The following is a 20566-nucleotide window of genomic DNA, read 5'->3' as shown; positions in this document are numbered from 1 at the left end:
CTGGTTCAGTGCCTGAGTCCCATGTAGGCCGTCCCACTCCTCTGTAAGACCAGCGACACCTGTAGGATGAGTTTAGTTTTTAAAAAGTGATCTAAACATAGGGTTTAAATTTCCAAGTCTGATAAAACATGAAGGCCAAGTGATGGGTATGTTTGGAATATTGGATTATTTTACATTTTTTAATTAAAAAATTCTTACAGTAGACACTTAGCAAAAGACATCTTGCATTTCAGATTTTCGAAACTATGCAAACAGCCACCCCATCCCCACGAACAGGGTTGAAAACAACACATGGATAAAAATATTTGCAGCACATACGCAGACTCCGCTATCTATTGAGTCGTCATGAATCCATTTTAAAAAGGGTAAACAGGCCAGTCAAAAAAGACATAAAGGCCATGAACAGGAAATACTCAAAAGAAGACACATAATGTCCAATAATCATATGAAAACCAAAGTCTCTAATAGTTAATGAAAGGCCAGGGAAAACCAAGATGAGTTGTCTTTTTATTTTAACCACAGTTTGGCAAACATAACATTGGCAAAACCGGATGTTGGCAAGACAATGCGGAGCTAGGGACCCGAACAGGTCGGTGGGCACGATGCAGCTGAAGGCGCCATCAGTGGGACAGTGATGTGAGCCATGGGAGGACATCAACAGAAAGTTAAAGGGAATGTAATTGCTATAATTTATAAAGATGGTTACACCAGGTAGACGACTCCCAGACAGAATGTGAGTCACCCAGATCCCCAATTCCACAATGGAAAATGCCTTCCAATATTTCCAGGGTCCTGCAGGGACAAGAAGCACCAGGCGCTCATTCTCATGGGACGTGTGCTCTCCCTGGCCTCCCCTGGCTGCGTACCTGCCTGCTCACCAGGTGTGAGAAACCATTACACAACTTTAGCACGTACTCAAGCGTGTTTACCACCGAACCGCTGAAGTCAATTTGCAAGTATGCCTTTCTTCCTGCAAAATCAGGTTTTAGGTCATATCTGCAGGATCAAAATGCAACATGTGCCTACCATCCGTCCTAGAAATCCCACTTCTAGAACTTGCCTGAAAAAGATAATTGCACAACTGCAGTAAGACGGATGATGGCAGATATTCACTGAAATGTTGTTTCTAGGAATAAAATTGAGTCAACCTAATTGCTCACCAATGGGAACTAAGTAAATTGTAACATATCCATATAATGAGACCACGAAATAGATGTAAATGCATTAGTATTTGTACCTCTATGCATATAAGCTTCCTGAAAGAGGAGGGGGACGTTGCAGCGAATGAAATGTGTGAGTAGCCAGGTGTGAGAGAGAGTTCTTCATGGATATACTTTTATACTCTTTAAATTTTGAGCCATATGAATGCATTTATTTAAAATTAAAGGGGCATCTGGACAGCTCAGTTTGTTAAACATCCGACTCTTGATTTCAGCTGAGGTCATGATCTCAGGGTCATGAGAGCGAGCCCCACGTCGGGCTCTGCGTTGGGCATGGAGCCTGCTTAAGATTCTCTCCCTCTGTCCCTCCTCTCCCCTACCCCCTCTCTCCACCCCCTCTAAAAAAAATTAAAGTTAAAAAGTAAATGCAGAGGGAAAAAAGTAAATGCAGAGAGAGAGAGGGAGACAAACAGAGGTGCCCGAAGAGAAAGCCACTGTACGTTACAGCAATTAGTTTGGGGAGGCGAGTTTTGAGTCAGCACTTTCTATTCCTTTACTTTCGCGATACTGTTTGGATTTTTGTGATAAGCATATATCATTTCTACAGATCTAAAATTTTCAAATTACAAGAGAAAATTATGTATCTATAATGAAAACACGGTAAAGCAATTTTCATGAACACATTCAAAGAAATATCTCCAGCACACCCTTGGCACCATGTTTATTGGCCACGGCAAGCCACACCCACTCCATTTCTGTTCCACGCTCCCGCTCCTGACTCCCCATTGTAGGAGTTTTCATTTCCTTTTTAATTTTCTTTCCCCCAGAGTTGCTGATGGAGTGATCAAAAGTGTATTATGGCAAACACTTCAAGCTCTTAATTTCTGTCATAAACATAACGTAAGTAACCTTTTCCAATATGTTTGTTAATTTCTTCTTTTCTTCTAAATCGCTCAGGAATTGCCTTAAAGAGCTAAAGATGGAGGGAAAGAAAGAAAGTCACAGAATATGGGAAACGCAATCCATGGCTTTTTCCCCCAATTTCCATGAGAACCAAATTACTAATCCCTTATGAATTAAAAGCTTATGTAAACTTAATGTTCTATTTGCCATCCTATTGGGGATTCCTGTGATCATTTTTAAACTGGGTTAAGTATGTTTGCAAGATAGCAGTGGTGTAACTCCCCATGGCACTTGGTTTGACTTTGTTTTTACGTTTTTTTGAGTCTTTTATTCTCTAAGAGGCCCCCTTCCTGTATTCTTTAAAAAAATATATATTTAGCATTACTTTTTTAGACCCATAGTTCTCAAACTTGAGCACGCATCAATCCCCTGGAGGTCTTACTAAGATACAGTTTGCTGGGCCCACCCTCAGAGTTTCTGATTCCATGGGCCCGGAGTAGGGCCCCGAGAGTTTGCATTTCTAACATTTGCCCGGTTAATACTGAAGCTGCTGGTCCAAGAAACACACTTTGAATGCTACCGTGTTCTAGAAATCATTGTGGCTGTTGCTTCCTGTGTGTCATTTAACTTGTTCTTTCACCTGTATTTCCAGTAAACTGGTATTTGTGTCTAGAGACTCGATCATTTCAGGTTCAGTTTTTCAGACAAGAATATTTCATATGTAATGCTGTACACGTCTTCTTGCATCAACATCATGAGGCATATGTCAGCTTGTCCCACTTTGGATCGTCTTGAAATAGATTAGTGGGTTCAGGAGTTTGATTTTAGTTTGATCCTCTCCACTACGAATTTCCTGGTCAACCTTTTTACTTTTTTTTTTTAATGATTTTTTATTATATTATGTTAGTCACCATACAGTACATCCCCGGTTTCCAATGTAAAGTTCGATGATTCATTAGTTGCGTATAACACCCAGTGCACCATGCAATACATGCCCTCCTTACTACCCATCACCAGCCTATCCCATTCCCCCACCCCCCTCCCCTCTGAAGCCCTCAGTTTGTTTCTCATATCCATAGTCTCTCATGTTTCATTCCCCCTTCTGATTACTCCCCCTTTCTTTATCCCTTTCTTCCCCTACCGATCATCCTAGTTCTTATGTTCCATAGATGAGAGAAACCATATGATAATTGTCTTTCTCTGCTTGACTTATTTCACTTAGCATTATCTCCTCCAGTGCCGTCCATGTTGCAGCAAATGTTGAGAACTCGTTCTTTCTGATAGCTGAGTAATATTCCATTGTATATATGGACCACAACTTCTTAATCCAGTCATCTGTTGAAGGGCATCTCAGCTCCTTCCACGATTTAGCTATTGTGGACAATGCTGCTATGAACATTGGAGTGCATATGGCCCTTCTCTTCACTACGTCTGTATCTTTGGGGTAAACACTGAGTAGTGCAATGGCTGGGTCATAGGGTAGCTCAATTTTTGACTTTCTAAGGGACCTCCACACTGTTTTCCAGAGTGGCTGTACCAACTTGCATTCCCACCAACAATGTAGGAGGGATCCCTGGTCAACCTTTTTACTTGATGGCTTTAGCATCCATTGATGATGATTGCCCATATCTAATATTTCATTAGGCTTAAAAGATGGTGATTTTCAAATTCTGTTATTTCTTCTGCATTTATTAATTTGAATTCTGTGGAAAAGAACCTACCCTCGCAGACTCTGGTTACTGTAAAACACAGTAAGATAAAGATGTGATTACTTCCTTTATTTGTCAATACTCAGAGTGATAAGTTGGTATCTTAGCAACCTCTAAGAGTGAACAATGAAGGTTTTAGGGGAATGTAAGCATCATTACAAACTCATGGATCTTATATATTTGATGTGTTTCAATCCTTTGCAGTCATCATTCTCTCTGATGTTCAGTTGTCCCACGTTGGGCCAGTGGGAGCTTCTTGAAGTTGGCTTCTGGGGACTTTTGCTATAATGATAGCTTTTAAAAAAAAAATAACTCTAGACCTTTTGAGATGGTGCCTAGACAGAGGCAGTGCCTGGGCAAGGATACAGACTACCATATGGTCAATTTTGGTGTCAGCAGAATGTCTATCATAGTCTAGGATTGCTGGAAAAGAATGCAAAATCGTGGAAACAAATACTTAGAGGAAGCTTCCTTTAGTTTTAAGAAAGTCAATGAAGAGTTTGTTAGGATCAATAAAAAGTTTTTATTTTCTATTAGTAAATTATTGAGTTGGGGCACCTGGGCGGCTCAGTTGGTTAAGCATCCGGCTTTTGGTCTTCAGTTCACATCTTGATCTCAGGGTCGTGAGTTTAAGCCCTTCTTTGGGCTCCATGCCAGGCATGGAGCCTACTTAAAAAAAATAAAAATAAAAAATAAGGTATAGAGAAATTTTGTTCACAAGATACATAAGCCTGGTTTTTATAACGCAAATGCTTTCAAATACTTACTAAAGATGATGGTGAATTAAAACCGCATCTCAGGGCACCTGGATGGCTCAGTAGTTAAGCCTGTCTTTGGCTCAGGTCACCATCCTGGGGACCTGGATTGAGCCCCCCCATCGGGATCCCTGCTCAGCAGAAAGCCTGCTTCTCCCTCTCCCTCTGCTGCTCCCCCTGAATGTGCTCTCTCACTCTCTCTCTCAAATAAATAAATACAATCTTTAAAAAAATTTAAAAATTAAAAAGTAAATAAAACTACATCTCTGTTGCTTTCCACCATGCTATCAGATGTATTAAAGTTTACCTAAGGTTCTTGTAGGAGTCTTGTGGGTAATTAAAAGGATTTTTTGAAAATTCTGTTTACTATAAGTATTTGTCCTTTATCTCTGTATAGTCAGACATTTTCCTGTGTACCAGGTTATAAACTTGAATGCAATGTCTGGGCTGATTTATTTTTGTATCTCTTCAACGCCTAGCATGGATCTTTTTAGATAAAAGGTGCTCGCTCAATTGAATAACTGGATGAATGAATGAATGAATGAGTCAATCAACTTACCTACCTGATTGTAACTTACTATTACCAGACCCAAATATTATTATAGCTCAATGCAACTGCCATCATTTCTCTGCTCGGAACAACACATTCTGTATCTTAAGTTTTAAAACCTCCAACTGATAATCCATGACCTCTATTAAAAATGGATAATTTTTCAGACAAACTTCCCTCCTCCAACATGGGAATTATTTCTGAGCTCTGGTTATCTCCATTTCTTATGCTATGGTAAGCCTTTGTGTATCTTTTTATCTATTACTAAAACGCATGCAAAGGGAAAACTTTAGGTCATACATAAGCTGTGACAATACCACATCTAAAACCTTTATCCTCTCCTTATTTTTAAAGGAACCCTCATGACACTCTCAAAGACTAGAAAAGGCAATCTGACCCAATGGTGTTGCTGAAAATTCACAGCTTTCAACCTATGGCGACCACGACTACCTTATTATCTCCAGAGTGGTGACCCTAACCAAGACAAGGAGGGTTAAAGTAATAAGGGGTTAAGGCCTTGTTATAGAGATCACCTGGGAGCTCATTAGAAATGCAGACTCTCAGGCCCACCCTAGATCTACTGAATCAGAATCTGCATTTTAACAAGATCTCCAGGAGATTCGTGTGCACATTAAATTTTGAGAAGCCCTGGACTTAAGAAAGTACCTACTCCTTTTGTTCTTCCTTACGCTCCAGTATTGCTAGAATGCGTTAACTGAAGTGACCCATGTAGTATCGTTATGAACTCCTGGAATCGTATATAGCTGATACAGTAGACAAAAAGAACTTCATCTCAAAATGACAAAACTACAGTGGCTATCAGGCTGCAGCATCCATCATCATCTCGTTAACATTAATGTTCTGGTTGGGTAGAAGGAGGTCCTTCTCCTCACTGCTGTATCAGTATCCATCTCTAAAGCTCAAAGAGGACAACCTTCTCAGATAATAGAAAACTATCATTTAGGGGCGCCTGGCTGGCTCAGTTGGTGGAGCGTGAGGCTCCTGATCTTGGGGTCGTGAGTTCGAGCCCCACACTGGGTGTAAAGATTACTTGAAAAATAAAATCTTAAAAAAGAAAGAAAGAAAACTATTATTTGATCAAGTTGTACAAGAAGCAATTTGTGAAAGTTCTGGAGTTTCTTAACGTTGAGGGTCACGGATACCTCTTCTTGTTGACTTGTGAGCCAGTAAAAACGAGATTACGCATTAGCCACAATAACCGAACTTGAACAATATTTTCTAAAAGCTGTGTATGCAACCTAAGTTATTGAAAAAAAAAAAAAAAACCCAGCTTCTGTTAACACCGACTTGCAGGTTTCTCGTTCTTTGGTGGAAAGCGAGCTGATTGCAAGAGTCACTGAGTTTGCACTGAGTGTGGCTTTGCAGCAGGGAAAGTAAACACCGTATGACTAAGCGGCTTCCGTTCTCCATGCTTGACTTCCTACTGTTCCAGGCATCTTTTTTTTTTTTTAAAGATTTTTTATTTATTTATTTGACAGAGATAGAGACAGCCAGCGAGAAAGGGAACACAAGCAGGGGGAGTGGGGGAAGTGGGAGGAAGTGGGAGGAAGAAGCAGGCTCATAGTGGAGGAGCCTGATGTGGGGCTCGACCCCATAATGCTGGGACCACACCCTGAGCCGAAGGCAGATGCTTAACCGCTGTGCCACCCAGGTGCCCCTGTTCCAGGCATCTTGACTCTCTTTTTCTTTCTTCAATATCCTCTTCCTCTTTACTAGTAGCTTCTCTTACCTGCACCTACACCAGTAATTTTTCTGTTTCTCTGGCACACATCAATACTTCATTTGCCTTTGTATTTTTTTGGTTGGAAAATAAACTGCTAAAGATGACACATGGATTTGCATTAGACCCTATCTAAGTAGGCCGAAAGTCAAGTGTCAGCGTTAAGTCCATTTGCTTGATAATGCCACACGTAGTCCAGAAATTTGAGAATTTGATGTGAACTCTTTTGAGGGACATGACCTATTCCTGGTAAATCACCAACTACTGTGAATAGGACTCAGAGTGTTAATCCAGGTCTCATAAATGTGTTGCTTAAAAGGTAGGACCTCAAACTATGTTGGTTTTTTCAAAATTTTTTCAAAATTATTTTGTATTGTATTTTTTCAAAATTAATATCTAAGGCCTTAGGACTTTAAAGAGGCCTAGAACTTTCTTCTGTTGGTCATACAAATTGTGAGACAGTTGACAATAATGGAGACTAACTGGGAACAAGCTTCTACTACAACTGCCATTTTTGTGACCTAAAATGAATTTGGGACTCAGCCTTTTCTCTTCCCAGATCGCAAAGAAAAATTATTTCAGAATTGATGTGGCAGTGCTATATAAAGGGACTGACAGCACAGCAGAGGAGTGAGGCAAAAGGAGCGGATTACTGTGACCCTCAATCCAGAGACCCTGTCAGGGGCCACCTGCAGTCACAGGGTTGTGGCAGGAATGAAGTCATTCACGTGCAAGTACTCGGAAAAGGACGGAGCTCTAGACGACGGCCGAGCAACGTCATGAAGAAGAGCGTCAGTTCTATCTGTTGTCTGGGAGGAAGGACTGGAGAGAGAAAGTTCTGAAGAACAGGGCCGGAGTTGTGTTCTTGGAGGGCCTCCACACCAGGGAGCAGCCATTTCTGGAAGAATGAGGAGTGAGGCTCACGCAGCCTGCCTTCCTCACCCCCGAGTGGCCCTCGCACGTCCAGGAGCACATGCCCCATTCAGGGCCATGACGGTGATGCAGCAAACTGTAGGGTCTCTGCCTACACAGGCATAACAGGAGCCTTTGTGAGGGGACAACGCCTCACGGTGGCGTCCTGCTCTCCCAGGAGGGACCCCGGCAGACAGCGCTGTGTGGTCATCTCTCAGGAGAGCTGCTAATCCTCCCGGGTTAGCTCACTGCTGAGCAGCTGGCAGAGGTCCTCGTCCCCTGATGCTGAAGGCTTCAGGGTCTCTGGAGAAGTCGGTGACCATACCTCCCAGCTTACCCAGGACCATTGTGGTTTGGGCCTGTTGTCCTGGCGTAATTACTAACAGAGCTCCTTTCACACACCCCAGTTTGGGCAACAAATAATATGGTCGCTCCGGTTATAAGCCAGTTTTTAAGCAAATTATTTTTGTTATCGTTCAAATGTTTTTCCAATTTCTCAAATCTGCAATACTTATTCAACCTGAATTGGGATTCTTGGGTGGCGGTTCTTATCAGAGGTACACTGACTCTCATCTCATCTGGGGCTTTCCCTCTTGCAGTTTAAGTAGAGCCCAGTAAAGTGTGGAAGAAATTATTGTATGGCACAGCCTTCTCAAAAAAAAAAAAAGTTTTCTTATCCAACAATTATGATTTCAATTTCTTCACTTACATAGCAGCATTTTGATATTTTTTTTCTTTGGGCGTGATCGGATTTACAAGTGAAAATTTGCCAATTAAATTTCTTTTAGAAAAATGAAGGGAAAGCATATTTGTTTTTATCTCATAAGCTGTGTTTATCACCTAAACTAATACTTAATGTTTATTATGCTTTGTCATTTTGATGACTCAGAGAAATAATCAAATATTCTCTTACAGTGTATTCACAGAGATGTAAAACCTGAAAATATTCTAATAACTAAGCAAGGAATAATCAAGATCTGTGACTTTGGGTTTGCACGAATTCTGAGTAAGTAATAATTTTTCACTTATTCCTCCAATTCAGATGATTATGAAATGATATAAACTCTTACTTGCTTTAGATATTGAACGGGGGCTACATGTGACGTTGTGATTAGTCAAAGAGGAAAAGTTCGCTTTTGCCTTTCAGCCAGGACCTTCGTGCGCACTGCGAGTCCGCTCCACTGCACTCCAGTTTATCGGCGGTCATAGTTATGTGCTTTGCCTCGTAGAGGAAAAGAATCATAAGATGCATTTGTGCTCTTCATGCACTTAGAGTCTGAAGAAAAAGACACAAGACAATTATACAAGATGGTTCTCAGGGGAGTTCCAAAGCGAGGGTGCAGACGAGGGAGGGAGACACGACTGTGCCCCCGAGAGGTCGGGAACACCCCCACGGGGTTGGGAAGACTAGAAGTATAAATGGAAAATTAAGGAGAAGCTTCAGAGACAGTGCTAAGAGAAAGGAAGTCATCTCAGACAGGGGGAACCAAAGGGAAAGGGGGACAAATCATTATTTCTGCCTGAATCTAGAACTGTAGGGCAGGCAGAAACAGGCGTTAGCAACGACTGGCTGCAAGTGCGTGTGTGCACACCCAGTATCCTGACGGGACAGACGGAGGTGGCTTCGCCATGCCCTTGGAAATTGGTTTCGACTTGAGGTTACACTACAGAAACCCTCCTTCCTGCCCCCCAGTTTGGGTGGGATGATACAGATGTGAACTCAGCCCGGGGACCCGTGGGAGTTGAACTGACTAGCTGCGCGCACAGTGGAAGTATTTGGGCACTTGGAGCCTGGCTGCCTCAACAGTTAGGAGCATGGTGGCCTCGGAGTTAGTGCAGCTTGCCTGAGTGCCTGACCTGCCCCCCGCCCCCCCCCCCCGAATAGGTCACGTGGTACAAGGGTGTGCCCCACCTGATCTGACTGCCGCACTTGCAGTTCCAGGAGACGCCTACACCGATTACGTCGCTACGCGGTGGTACCGAGCTCCTGAACTTCTTGTGGGAGATACGCAGTACGGTTCTTCGGTAGACGTGTGGGCCACCGGGTGCGTTTTTGCAGAGCTTCTGACAGGCCAGCCACTCTGGCCTGGAAAATCAGATGTGGACCAGCTTTATCTGATCATCAGAGCACTGGGTAGGAGGGGGCATTTTATGGCTTACAGAGTTGCTCAATTGTTAACGGTGATAGGACGTCACTATAACGAACAAGAGCTTTCTTTTTTTCTTTTTTTTTTTTTTTTAAGATTTTATTTATTCATTTGACAGAGAGAGAAACAGCTAGCGAGAGAGGGAACACAAATAGGGGAGTGGGAGAGGAAGAAGCAGGCTCCCAGTGGGGAGCCTGATGTGGGGCTCGATCCCAGGGTCCTGGGATCACACCCTGAGCTAAAGGCAGACGCTTAATGACTGAGCCACCCAGGCGCCCCGCGAACAAGAGCTTTCTTGCTTCTCCGAAGTGCTACTCGGTTGGTTACTTGTGCTGGGCTATCGCCAAAGTCCAACCATTTTCTCCATGTGGCGCCATAACTCTGCTCAGTGAGGGGCTCTCCGGTTCCTTTCCAAGTCGAGTCAATTAGCCTTGGAATAAACTATCCACTTAGTTTCCGTGTCAGGCTAAGATAGGGAAAAGGATATGAGTCATCTGCACAGTGTGGACTCTAAGAGGTATTTGGTCAAATGTCATTTCTGCCCACTGCAAAGGAGGGGTTTCCTCCCTTCACTCTAGAGCAGGGGTCAGCAGACTTTTCTATAAAGGGCCCGATGATAAATATTTTAGGTTTCGTAGACTAAACTGTCTCCATTACAACTCTTCAACTCTGCTCCTTTGTATGACACTTAAGAATTTACAAATTCCAGTCTCAAGAAAAACCCATTAAGGACATTATAACATTTTTAATTGTGCCTACGTTACAAACGAGGAAACCGAGGCTCAGGGAGCTTCCATGATTGGCCTGAAGTCGTACAACAGTTACATGCAGAGAAGAATGGGACTCAAGGGGCCTCTCTCATAAGCTTACAGCCTGTGTCAGCATCCGTGGCAGTTGGAAGAGGACGTAACCCAGAAGGTTGGCTGCAGCTTTATGCCAAGCAGCAGGGATGCAAGGAAAGCGATACATTGACACACCAAATGGGTATTTATTAATTCCTGCCCCTTGCCTATCCTGGCAGCAGAGCTGCTGGACGATGGAAGCACTGCTGTTTGGTCTGAGGCAGGTCTCTGTTTGGTTCCAACACATTCTTCTGGAGAAGGGTAGGGTATGAAAAATGTAGGGTAGAGGATTACCACAGGCTACACCTTAAGTACATATTGTTGGATTATTTTCAAAAAGGATTGTGGAAATTTACATGAAGCAGACATGAGACAGACCTGAGTTTGAATCCTGTGTCTGTCTCTTAATGACCGTGTGACTTTAGACAGTTATTAAATTTCTGAGCCTCATTTTGCTCATTAAAAATAGCAAGTACTGTAAGATAGTTCTGAAATCATGTTGTAAAGCCTCAGCACGGTTTTCTTGCCTCCTCTTTGGGGGGGGGGGGGGCTGAGTGGCAGACCGAGCCACATGTGGCAAAGAGAGTTGCGTGGGAGGACTGCCCTTCCCTGAGAGGCATGGTTTTGCAGGGACTCACTCCTCCCAAATCTGGAAGGAATAATCAGGGTCAGTATTTCTTGTATATCTGGACCTCAGAAGTTAACCTTCTAAACACTTTTATTTTTATTAAATTTGTCATGAGTTTTGTGGTTTGTATTTTCCAGGAAAACTAATCCCAAGACATCAATCTATCTTCAAAAGTAACCAGTTTTTCCACGGCATCAGTATTCCTGAGCCAGAAGACATGGTAAGCTGCTCGGTCTCGGATGTTTTGTGGTTATGTTGCAGCTTTCTTTAAAGGGGTATTTTTCAAAATATCTGTACTTTGGGCTCCTGTTTTCCTTCTGGCACACTTGACACAGATCAAAGAAGTTATATAAAACAGCATAAATTAACCAAGAGAATGCTTTAAGAGTCTACTTGCCCTGTCTAATCAAAGATTAACTTAATGTTAAATTTGAAGTGAAAGTATATTTAGTTCCTTACATAAATGCCTTGATCCTTTTAGTCAAAACACTCAGTACCTTTCCCTGAAATAATTATCTACTGTTAAACAGTGCTTACTGTAGTCTTCTTTATTTTGAAAACATGCATTCTTGATTTTTTTTCAGCTTGTAAAACAAAGCTCATCCATAAAAGCCATTTCTTCACAACAGATATTTTCACGGGGAAAGTCATTCTACAAAATGATCCTCATTGTATCCAAATCAAAACTCCAAATCACATTGATCCCTGCTGCGCTCTTTCTGTGGTCTTTGCCTTTCTTTGGGAATGTGTCAATGACCACTAGACACTCTTACTCTCTATAGACATTGATTTCCTGTCTGTGTCACCTAAGGGTGGGCTATGATTTTTAGAGCTCCATGTGGTTTAAATTCTGCCTGCAGAATGAAAGGACAGTCAGAAGAGGTGTGTGCCCACATTTGAGCTGTGTGTTGGTACAAGAGTGGAGCAGGGATGGGAAAAGTCTGTAAGGCCACATCATGATTTATGGCTATGGGAACAATCTGAGGTTCGAACAATCCTAACTATCTCTAGACACCTTGCTCATTTTAAATTCAGTATTTTATGTAATACCTTGATATATTATAATAGATTTCCTTTTCTTACATTTGTTAAAGCTTTTAAGATTTATTTATTTGAGAGAGAGGGGGCATGAATGAGCGAGTGGGGGTGGGCAGAGAGAGAGGGAGAGAGAAACTTTAGCAGACTTCCACACCAAGCACGGATCCCAACCCGGGGCTTGATCCCACGACCCTGAGATCAGGACCTGAGCCAAACGAAGAGTCAGCCACTTAAAAACTACACCACCCAGGAGCCCCTATATTTGTTAAAGGTTTTAACAAATATAACAAAAGGCTAAAATTGAATTAACAAGACTAGAGCTTGAATTACAAATGAGTATTTATATAACAGTTTAGTTTAAAGCATGGAATACAAAGTCACAAGTACCTGCTGCCTAGTTAAAGGAGACTATTACCCGGGCACCTGGGTGGCTAGGTTGGTTGAGCATCTAACTCTATCCTGGCTCAGGTCTTGATCTCAGGGTTGTGAGTTCAGGCCCTGCATTGGGCTCCATGCTGGGTGTGCAGCCTACTTAAAAAAAAACAAACAAACAAAAACCCTAAAAAACATAAAGGAGACTATTACCATTATCTTTGGAGCTCCCCCTTCCCTATGTGCTCCTCCCTTGATCCCATGCTCTTCCTTCCCTACTATTCTGAATTTTGTGTTTATCATTCTCTTGCTTTCCGTAGTGCTCAGACACATGCAGCTGACACATGTTCATTAATGCTCCCAGCGTCCCAGAAGTAAATCTGCACAGGTGTTGAAGTACTGTTGTAGGGGCGCCTGGTGGCTCAGTCGGTTAAGCGTCTGCCTTTGGCTCAGGTCATGATCCCAGGGTCCTGGGATTGAGTCCCGCATCGGGCTCCTTGCTCAGCGGGGAGCCTGTTTCTCCCTCTGCTTGCTGCTCCCCCTGCTTGTGCTCTCTCTCTCTCTCTGTCAAGAAAAAAAAAAAGAAAGAAAATAATTCCAGTTTTTGTCTTTTAAACCTTTATAGTATAGTGTAAAATTATATAAAAATAGGACTTTAAAAAAGTCCTTAAAAGGAATTATCTAACCTACTAGGGGAGGTCTTTCTCCAAAGTGTTATTTCTAAAATATTCAAAATAAACATAACTTTGTTGTTATGTAACATTGAAATTCTTTATTTTGTTTTCTAGGAAACTCTTGAAGAAAAGTTCTCAGATGCTCATCCCATGTCTTTGAATTTCATGAAGGTACTTACGAATCAATTATAACCATTATTGACTGCAAATTGTAATAATTGAAGCTGGTAACTCTGGGAGGGATTGACAGTGAGGGCAAATAATGCCAAGTAGTCATTGAAAATAATAAGGAACTGTAAAATAATTATAGCTAAAGGAACATCAGTAGTTGAAGCAGTAATTTTTCTAACATATCCATTAAAACTAGTCAAAGACAGAAGAGTATAATTAGCATTTGCTGTGATGAACACCATTACTTCTTTTGCATTTATTAGGAAATTTGACTGTTAAGTCAGTATATTCAGTCTATAGAAATTGATGAGGATGACTGTTTGAAGGTCTAAACCGCACTGTCCAAGGTGGTAGTCACTAGCTAGATATTACTATTGAACACTTGAAATATGGCTAATTAGAAGGAAGATGTACTAGATTCCTATGAAAATTACTACAAAAAAGAATATTAAATATTTCACTACGAAGTTTTAGGATATTAATTACATGTTGGACTGATAATGTTTTAGATACATTGGGTTAAATAAAATTTAAAATCATTTTTTAAAACAATTAGTACACCAAGCAAAATCAGAGACATGCAGACACCAGATATAGCTCTTCCACTAGGCCCAAAAGAAATAGTCAAACAGAGGACAAATTCTAATAAAAAGCAGAAGAAATTTCACCTGTGACTAGTCTGCCATTCATGCTTGACCAACTGACCCATGCTAGAAGATGTGACTCTTACATCCACTGTGGATACTGAAAGCTCCTGGTGGGATACGGATGGAGATATCAGTAAAGGTATCTATCTTTAGCAACCAATTAAGTTCTATCTATAGCAGTGGTTTCCATACTATTCATCAGAATGACTACTCATCAGAATGAGCTTTTTAAAAATATACATCCCGGTATCTATCCTCAGAGTTACAGAAGCAGAATCTCTCTGTACAGGACCTTAGAATTTGTATCTTTTTTTTTTCCTTGTCTTTGGTTTTATTTTCACAGACATTTGATATGTGTATTTTAAGTATACATATGTCGAATAAACACAATGAGCATATAGGAAAATGTTAAATGGTTTGGAAGTTAGTTTACAATCTCAACATGTTTCTATAAACATTACTATAGCCATTCAAAAACAAATTATTTCTTCTTTTTTTTAATAATAATTTTTTAAGAATTTGTATCTTTAAACATCCCCCTAGGTGATTATGACACACAGCCTAACTCAGAAGTATCTGATCTCAAGGCAGAGCCACCTGGATGATCTAGAGTCAGTTGTGTAGACTAGCCATTGTGCTAGTGGTGGTCACTGCCAAGGTGCTACCCAGGGTGCTGGATTCCTTTAGTCTGAGTCCTCCAGAAAGCCTGACACCTCTGTGCTCTCAGACGGCCCTTACCAGTGCTTCACTGGCCCTCAGCTGCCTTCTCTGTCGCCCTGCTCTGACCTGCCTTAACCCAGCACTCTGCAGGCCCTGTCCTAGAAGTTCAGTTTCCCAACCTTGTTCTGAACAGGTTGCTCTGACCCACCTACAATTTAGCAAGATCTCCTGCGGGGAGGGTATCTGCCCAGGGCTACAAACCCAACCCATTTTCAGGTGAAGGCCAAGTCTTCTGCTGGTTACTCCTCTAACTAGCCAGAGAGAAAACTTCCTAGAAGGCAGCTCCGGGGCAGAAAAACTCCAAGGTATAGGACAAACTGCCTGTCCTCAGCTGCAAAGGTGAAGTACCCTGTTTGCCTGACCAATTCTGGATGAAGCTAGTTTTGTCGTTCAACCATTTGATTTATACCTGTAATGTCTGACCTGGGACCCAAGGATTCTCTAAGTGCATCAAGGATTATGCTGTTCCATGGGCCACATCCTATCTCCTAGACTCCTGCCCCAGGCTAGATGAAGGAAGGCTTTCTTTTTTTTTTTTTTTTAAGATTTTATTTATTTATTTGACACAGAGAGAGAGAGAGAGCACACACAAGTAGGCAGAGCGGCAGGCAGAGGGAGAGGGAGAAGTAGGCTCCCTGCTGAGCAGAGAGCCCAATGTGGGGCTTGATCCCAGGACCCTGGGATCATGACGGGAGCCGAAGGCAGACACTTAACCAACTGAACCACCCAGGTGCCCCGAAAGAAGGCTTTCTTTCACTAATTGCAATTGAGACATCTTTAATAACAAATAAAACCCAGCTACCATAACAGGTAGTCATCCCATGGGACTAGGCCATTATCTGTGCAGGCAACTGCTCAAATGGGTGAAATGCCAGCCAGTGACAGTGCCAAAGCCAGTGGAGGCATGCAGTGGCCGATCTACGGCAGCTTTTGTGTCTCTCCATTAGGTTTTAAATGAGACAACAGACACCGTATTATTTATTTCTCAGTTGCTTTCATAGTCATAACATCCTATCACTGTATCAGTTTAATATGGCCAAAGAAGAAGTCTGTAGGCTCTTGGAAATATTTTTAAGGCTTTTCTGTGAAATCTGAAGTTTCACTGAAAGGATCCTGACATGTACTTTGCAGTTCCGATTTCTCGTCCCTCATCTTAAAAACCTTTCCTGAGGTGGGAACACTCTGCTCAGGGAACACCTCTGAGAATTCATCAGCCTCTTGCTGTATAGAAAGGTATTAATCCAGGCAGTCGGGAACTCCGAAGCCTCAACTCCACCCAGTTCATCTCACTGCTCCTAAAACTAACAAAATGGGATATCGTTCTAGCCCAGGCCCCATGGAACAGCTCTGCATTAGCAGCGTTTCCTTAGAATCTAAAAATGTTCTTTAAAGTAAAAGCCCATAGGTATTTAGTAGACCAGATTTCAACAGATTGAAAGCCCATTAAAGAAAGTGAATGAATTCAACATATGATTGGAAATAAAACTGATAGGACTTAGTTATGATTCAGATCTGGGGAGTGGATAGAGGAGGGTGGCAACCACGAGATATCTGTACCAGTTTCCTGGAGCTGTTGTCACAAAAGTACCACAGCCTGGGTGACTGCAAGCAACAGAAATTTATCCTCACGATTCTGGAGACTAGAAGTCTCAAACCAAGGTGTTGACAGGGCCATGCTCTCTCTGAAGCTTTTAGGGTGGATCCTTCCTGGGCTCTACCAGCTTCGGGTAGCCCCAGACATTCTTGAGCTTGTGACAACAGAACTCTAATTTCTGCCTCTGTCTTCTGGTGTTTTCCATGTATCTGTCTTTGCATTGTCTTCCCTCCTATAAGAACACCATCCCATTTGATTAGGGTCCACCCTGTTCCAGTATGACCTCATCTTAACCATTTACAACTGCAAAGAGCCTATTTCCAAATAAGGTCACATGATGAGGTACTGAGGGTTAGGACTTCAACATAGTTTGGTGGGGACACAAGTCAATCCGTAACAGTGCCCTTGAGACAAATCAGAACTGTTAAGTAGGCCACTGCGTATGTGGGTCTGGAGTTCAAAGGAGAGGTCTGGACCAGAAATATACATGTGGAAGTCTCTGATAAACCTTAATAATTGAAGCCTTAGGAATCCGTGAGATCAGCTAGAAAAGAGAGGAGAAAGGAAAGCCTAGGACTGAGCCTGGAGGAGTTCCACCCACCCGTTGTGGAGAAGAGGGTAAACTAACACAGGTTGTTTTGAGAAGGGGTGGTCACGAGGTAAGAAGAAGGAAAGGGAAGCATCAAGAAGCCAAAGGGAGTTTCAAGGAGGAGAATGTGGCCAGTAGTGTCTAACACTGTGGGGATAAGAACATGGTCTACCTATTGGATTTATGAATATGGAAGTCATAGGTATGAATAACAGGAGTCACTTAAGTGCCATGATGGAGGCAAAAGCCAGAACGAAGTGATGAAGAAATGGACTACCACAGTTTATATTCAGAATCTTTGAATATCAGTCTTTCTGTGCTGGTTACAGTCCTGTCAGTGTTAGGGTTTGAGGAGTCAGACCCCCAGTAGCAGATAGACTTAACTATGGTGCGGATCATTAACGTGGGGCTGGGATGGGGTCTGCTTGGAGCAGGTGGCAGCTGAGGAGGAGCAGGTGAAGCTGATTGTGCTGATTATGCCGAGCAGGGTTGTTTCTTAAAACAAGGTCCAATCAGACATGGCTCTGAAGGGCAGGTGAGACGGTGGGGGTGGCGGCATTTGCAAGGATCTCAGAGACCTGAGGTCAGCTGGGATTAGGGAGGAATGGACACCACAGGGCAGCCCAGTGCGGGACAGCCTCAGTCAACGTAATTATCTGGACACCTAAACGCCTCAAAACTATGTTTGTTGTGTTGGTAAGTTTTACTTCTCTATTATGGTCCTAAGGCAAGAAATTTCAGGTCTCCTGTGCCTGGGAGTTCTACGGCTGTTCTAATTCCTTATGGATCATAATCTGTCTTTCTTCATGGGAAAAGCCCCATTCTCTGGCCAAAGAGTATCAGGACTTCTTGAAGAAAATCTTTGTGACGGGACTCCACCAACCCCACTGCGGCCAGAGTCCTCCCCTCTCAGAGGCAAAGCTAGAAGTTTCTAGTAGCCTCTAATATAAAGGGTCATGATGCTACCTTTTCCTTTTTGCCTCTAGTTATTCATATATATATACACACACACACCACACACACACACACACACCAATTATCCAGGTTTTAGACTTGTTTTGTTACGAAAACTAATACTTCAGCCATCTCCCTAAACCGGTGGTTCTCAAACTTGAGCAGGTATCAGAATCATCCAGAGGGCTTATCAAATGCAGGCCTGTGGGCCCCACCCCCAGTGCTTTTGACCGAGCAGGAACTGCATTGACAAGAAGTTCCCAGGTAATGCTGATGCAGCTGGTCCTGGGATCGCGCTCGGGATCACACTTGACGTGTCCCACAAACTATTTGCTTTGACAAGTGATGAAGAGATGTCATTGGTAGAAACACCTAATCTATGGGGCACCTGGGTGGCTCAGTGGGTTAAGCATCTGCCTTCGGCTCACGTCATGATCCCAGGGTCCTGGGATGGCATCCCACATCAGGCTCCCTGCTCAGCATGGAGTCTGCTTCTCCCTCTGCCTCTGCCTGCTGCTCCCCCTGCTTGTTGCTGTCTCTCTCTCTCTCTCTTTCTCTCTCTCTCTCTCCGACAAAAATCTTTGGGGAAAAAAAACACCTGCTGTACTCGTAGCCTCCTTCCAGAGACACTGAATTCTACCCTCAAGACTTTAAAATGGCAAAAGAAAAGCAATTCTAGTTATCGACAACTTTCAAGTACTTGATAATAGACACCACCTGAAGGTTTTCTAAACTCATATTTGCTCTGACAAGTTATTCAGTTTCGGGTCACAGTAACAAAATAGGCCCCTCTTTGAATACTTTCTTTTCCTTCAAAGGAGTGTCTGAAGATGAATCCTGATGACAGATTAACCTGTGCCCAACTACTGGAGAGCCCCTACTTTGATTCTTTTCACGAGGACCAAATTAAAAGAAAAGCATGTACTGAAGGACGAAACAGAAGACGCCAGCAGGTACCTCTGTTCAAAGCTAAAATGTATAAAAATGATTCTTTTTCTTTCCTTTTCCTACCTTTCAAAGTGAGACTCGGTAGACACCAAGACCTTTTTTTGCACTGGTTTAGTTGTATTTGTTTATCTTAATAAATTCTGGTGATTGATGTAATAAAACCATAAAACTATGAAAATATCCAAATTTGTTGCAAAATCTTATTCCAAATATCTTGAATCAAAGTATTGCTCAACTTTTTGCTACGCTGATTGGATGGTTCGCCTGCCAGATCATGGACCCAAAATACAACAACTTCGTGCAATAAAACCCCAGTTTCAGCAGGACTGAGTTTGAACGTTACTGAGGAATCCCGGGGCCCTTCTGTCACCTCCAGACACACCGTATGAAAACTTAACTCTTTCCGTCTTTTTACCGCTGGCAGGCACCTAGGCCTGCCTTCCCTAGGCCTTTACTCAAAACCAAGGACAAGCTCTGGCAGATACTAAGAGATGAAACTCAAATACCTGAGAACCAAGCTCTTCCTAAAATATGCCAATATTGTAGAATGGTAAGATGAATACGACAGACCTTGATTCTGCAGTTTTCTAGGTGACCGTGCTTCACTTGGTTTCAGAAAAACTTTGAAGTTAAAACATAAACCCCATGGACGTAGGTTTGTTTTGGTTTGGGGTTTATTTTTCATCCATGTCCCCAGCCCCTAAAACTGTCTGACCTATAGAAGGTACTTGGTAAATATTATTCAAATAAATAAATAGAAGAACATTGCTTATTAATAAATGACGATGTAACTTTGTAGTTACCGGACTGACAATCACCCCATTCCATGTTTGCTTTAGCCTCCACCTTCGGTCTCCTTATTGGTCATTTATCTTCTCATTAGCATGTCTACCATGAAGGAAGAAGGGTTTGTTTGTTTGTTTCAACCTTTTGATCATTAAAATCAAAGTTTGTTGAGAGAGAAAGATCAAATTAATCAATAAGATGACATGTTAAGATGATTTTCAAATTTTGTACTACACAGGCCATTTTATCTTTTACTGTTTTAAGTTCTGTGTTTGCAAGTCAAGCCCAGTGCACTTGACTTAACCAAAAGATTAGGGTTTGCTCAAATAAGTCTGAGGCAGCAGTCTGCAATACAGGGTGAATTGTGTGTAAAAACAGTCTCCTTAAAGCACATCTCCCCAGGTTCCCCACGCTTGGCCTGGGAGGGTGAGCAGCAGCATGGCCCCATCCTGCCCCTCAGCTCCTGACTGTAGTCTACCAGCCTCACCTCGAGGGGGTGCGGGTGCTGCGCTCCCTGTACGTCTCCAGCTCACAGCTGTGCTCCCCATTCCTTAATACCCGCTAGCACAGCTGATACAGATCAGGGGCTTTATTTCTCCAAAAGGCAAAGAAGCACAAAGAGCAGCATACACCTAGATAATCTCATTTACAGAACTTAGGTCATGTTCTCTGTCCTCAGTCAACTGCATCCTGTCCCACTTCCCCAGGAAGCCTTACTAGAGCCCC

The 20566-nt window shown here is 42.5% G+C and overlaps 1 protein-coding gene across 1 annotated transcript in view; it reads left to right on the top strand.

The window, feature by feature from the left end:
• Nucleotides 1-19571, top strand: part of CDKL4 (cyclin dependent kinase like 4) — a 33445-nt gene extending 13874 nt beyond the window's left edge. The window contains exons 3-8 of the mRNA XM_008700201.2: nt 1988-2060; nt 8646-8736; nt 9667-9864; nt 11485-11567; nt 13546-13602; nt 18925-19571. Of these exons, the coding sequence (XP_008698423.1) occupies nt 1988-2060; nt 8646-8736; nt 9667-9864; nt 11485-11567; nt 13546-13602; nt 18925-19188 (766 nt within the window). The 3' untranslated portion in view covers nt 19189-19571. The remainder of the gene's footprint in view (nt 1-1987; nt 2061-8645; nt 8737-9666; nt 9865-11484; nt 11568-13545; nt 13603-18924) is intronic.
• The last annotated feature ends 995 nt before the right edge of the window (nt 19572-20566 follow it).

This window comes from Ursus maritimus, unplaced genomic scaffold, assembly GCF_017311325.1.
Source record: "Ursus maritimus isolate PB19 unplaced genomic scaffold, ASM1731132v1 scaffold_6, whole genome shotgun sequence".
Classification (NCBI taxonomy): domain Eukaryota; kingdom Metazoa; phylum Chordata; class Mammalia; order Carnivora; family Ursidae; genus Ursus; species Ursus maritimus.
Note: the sequence above shows the minus strand (reverse complement) of the source record. Positions and strands in the feature narration are given on the sequence as shown.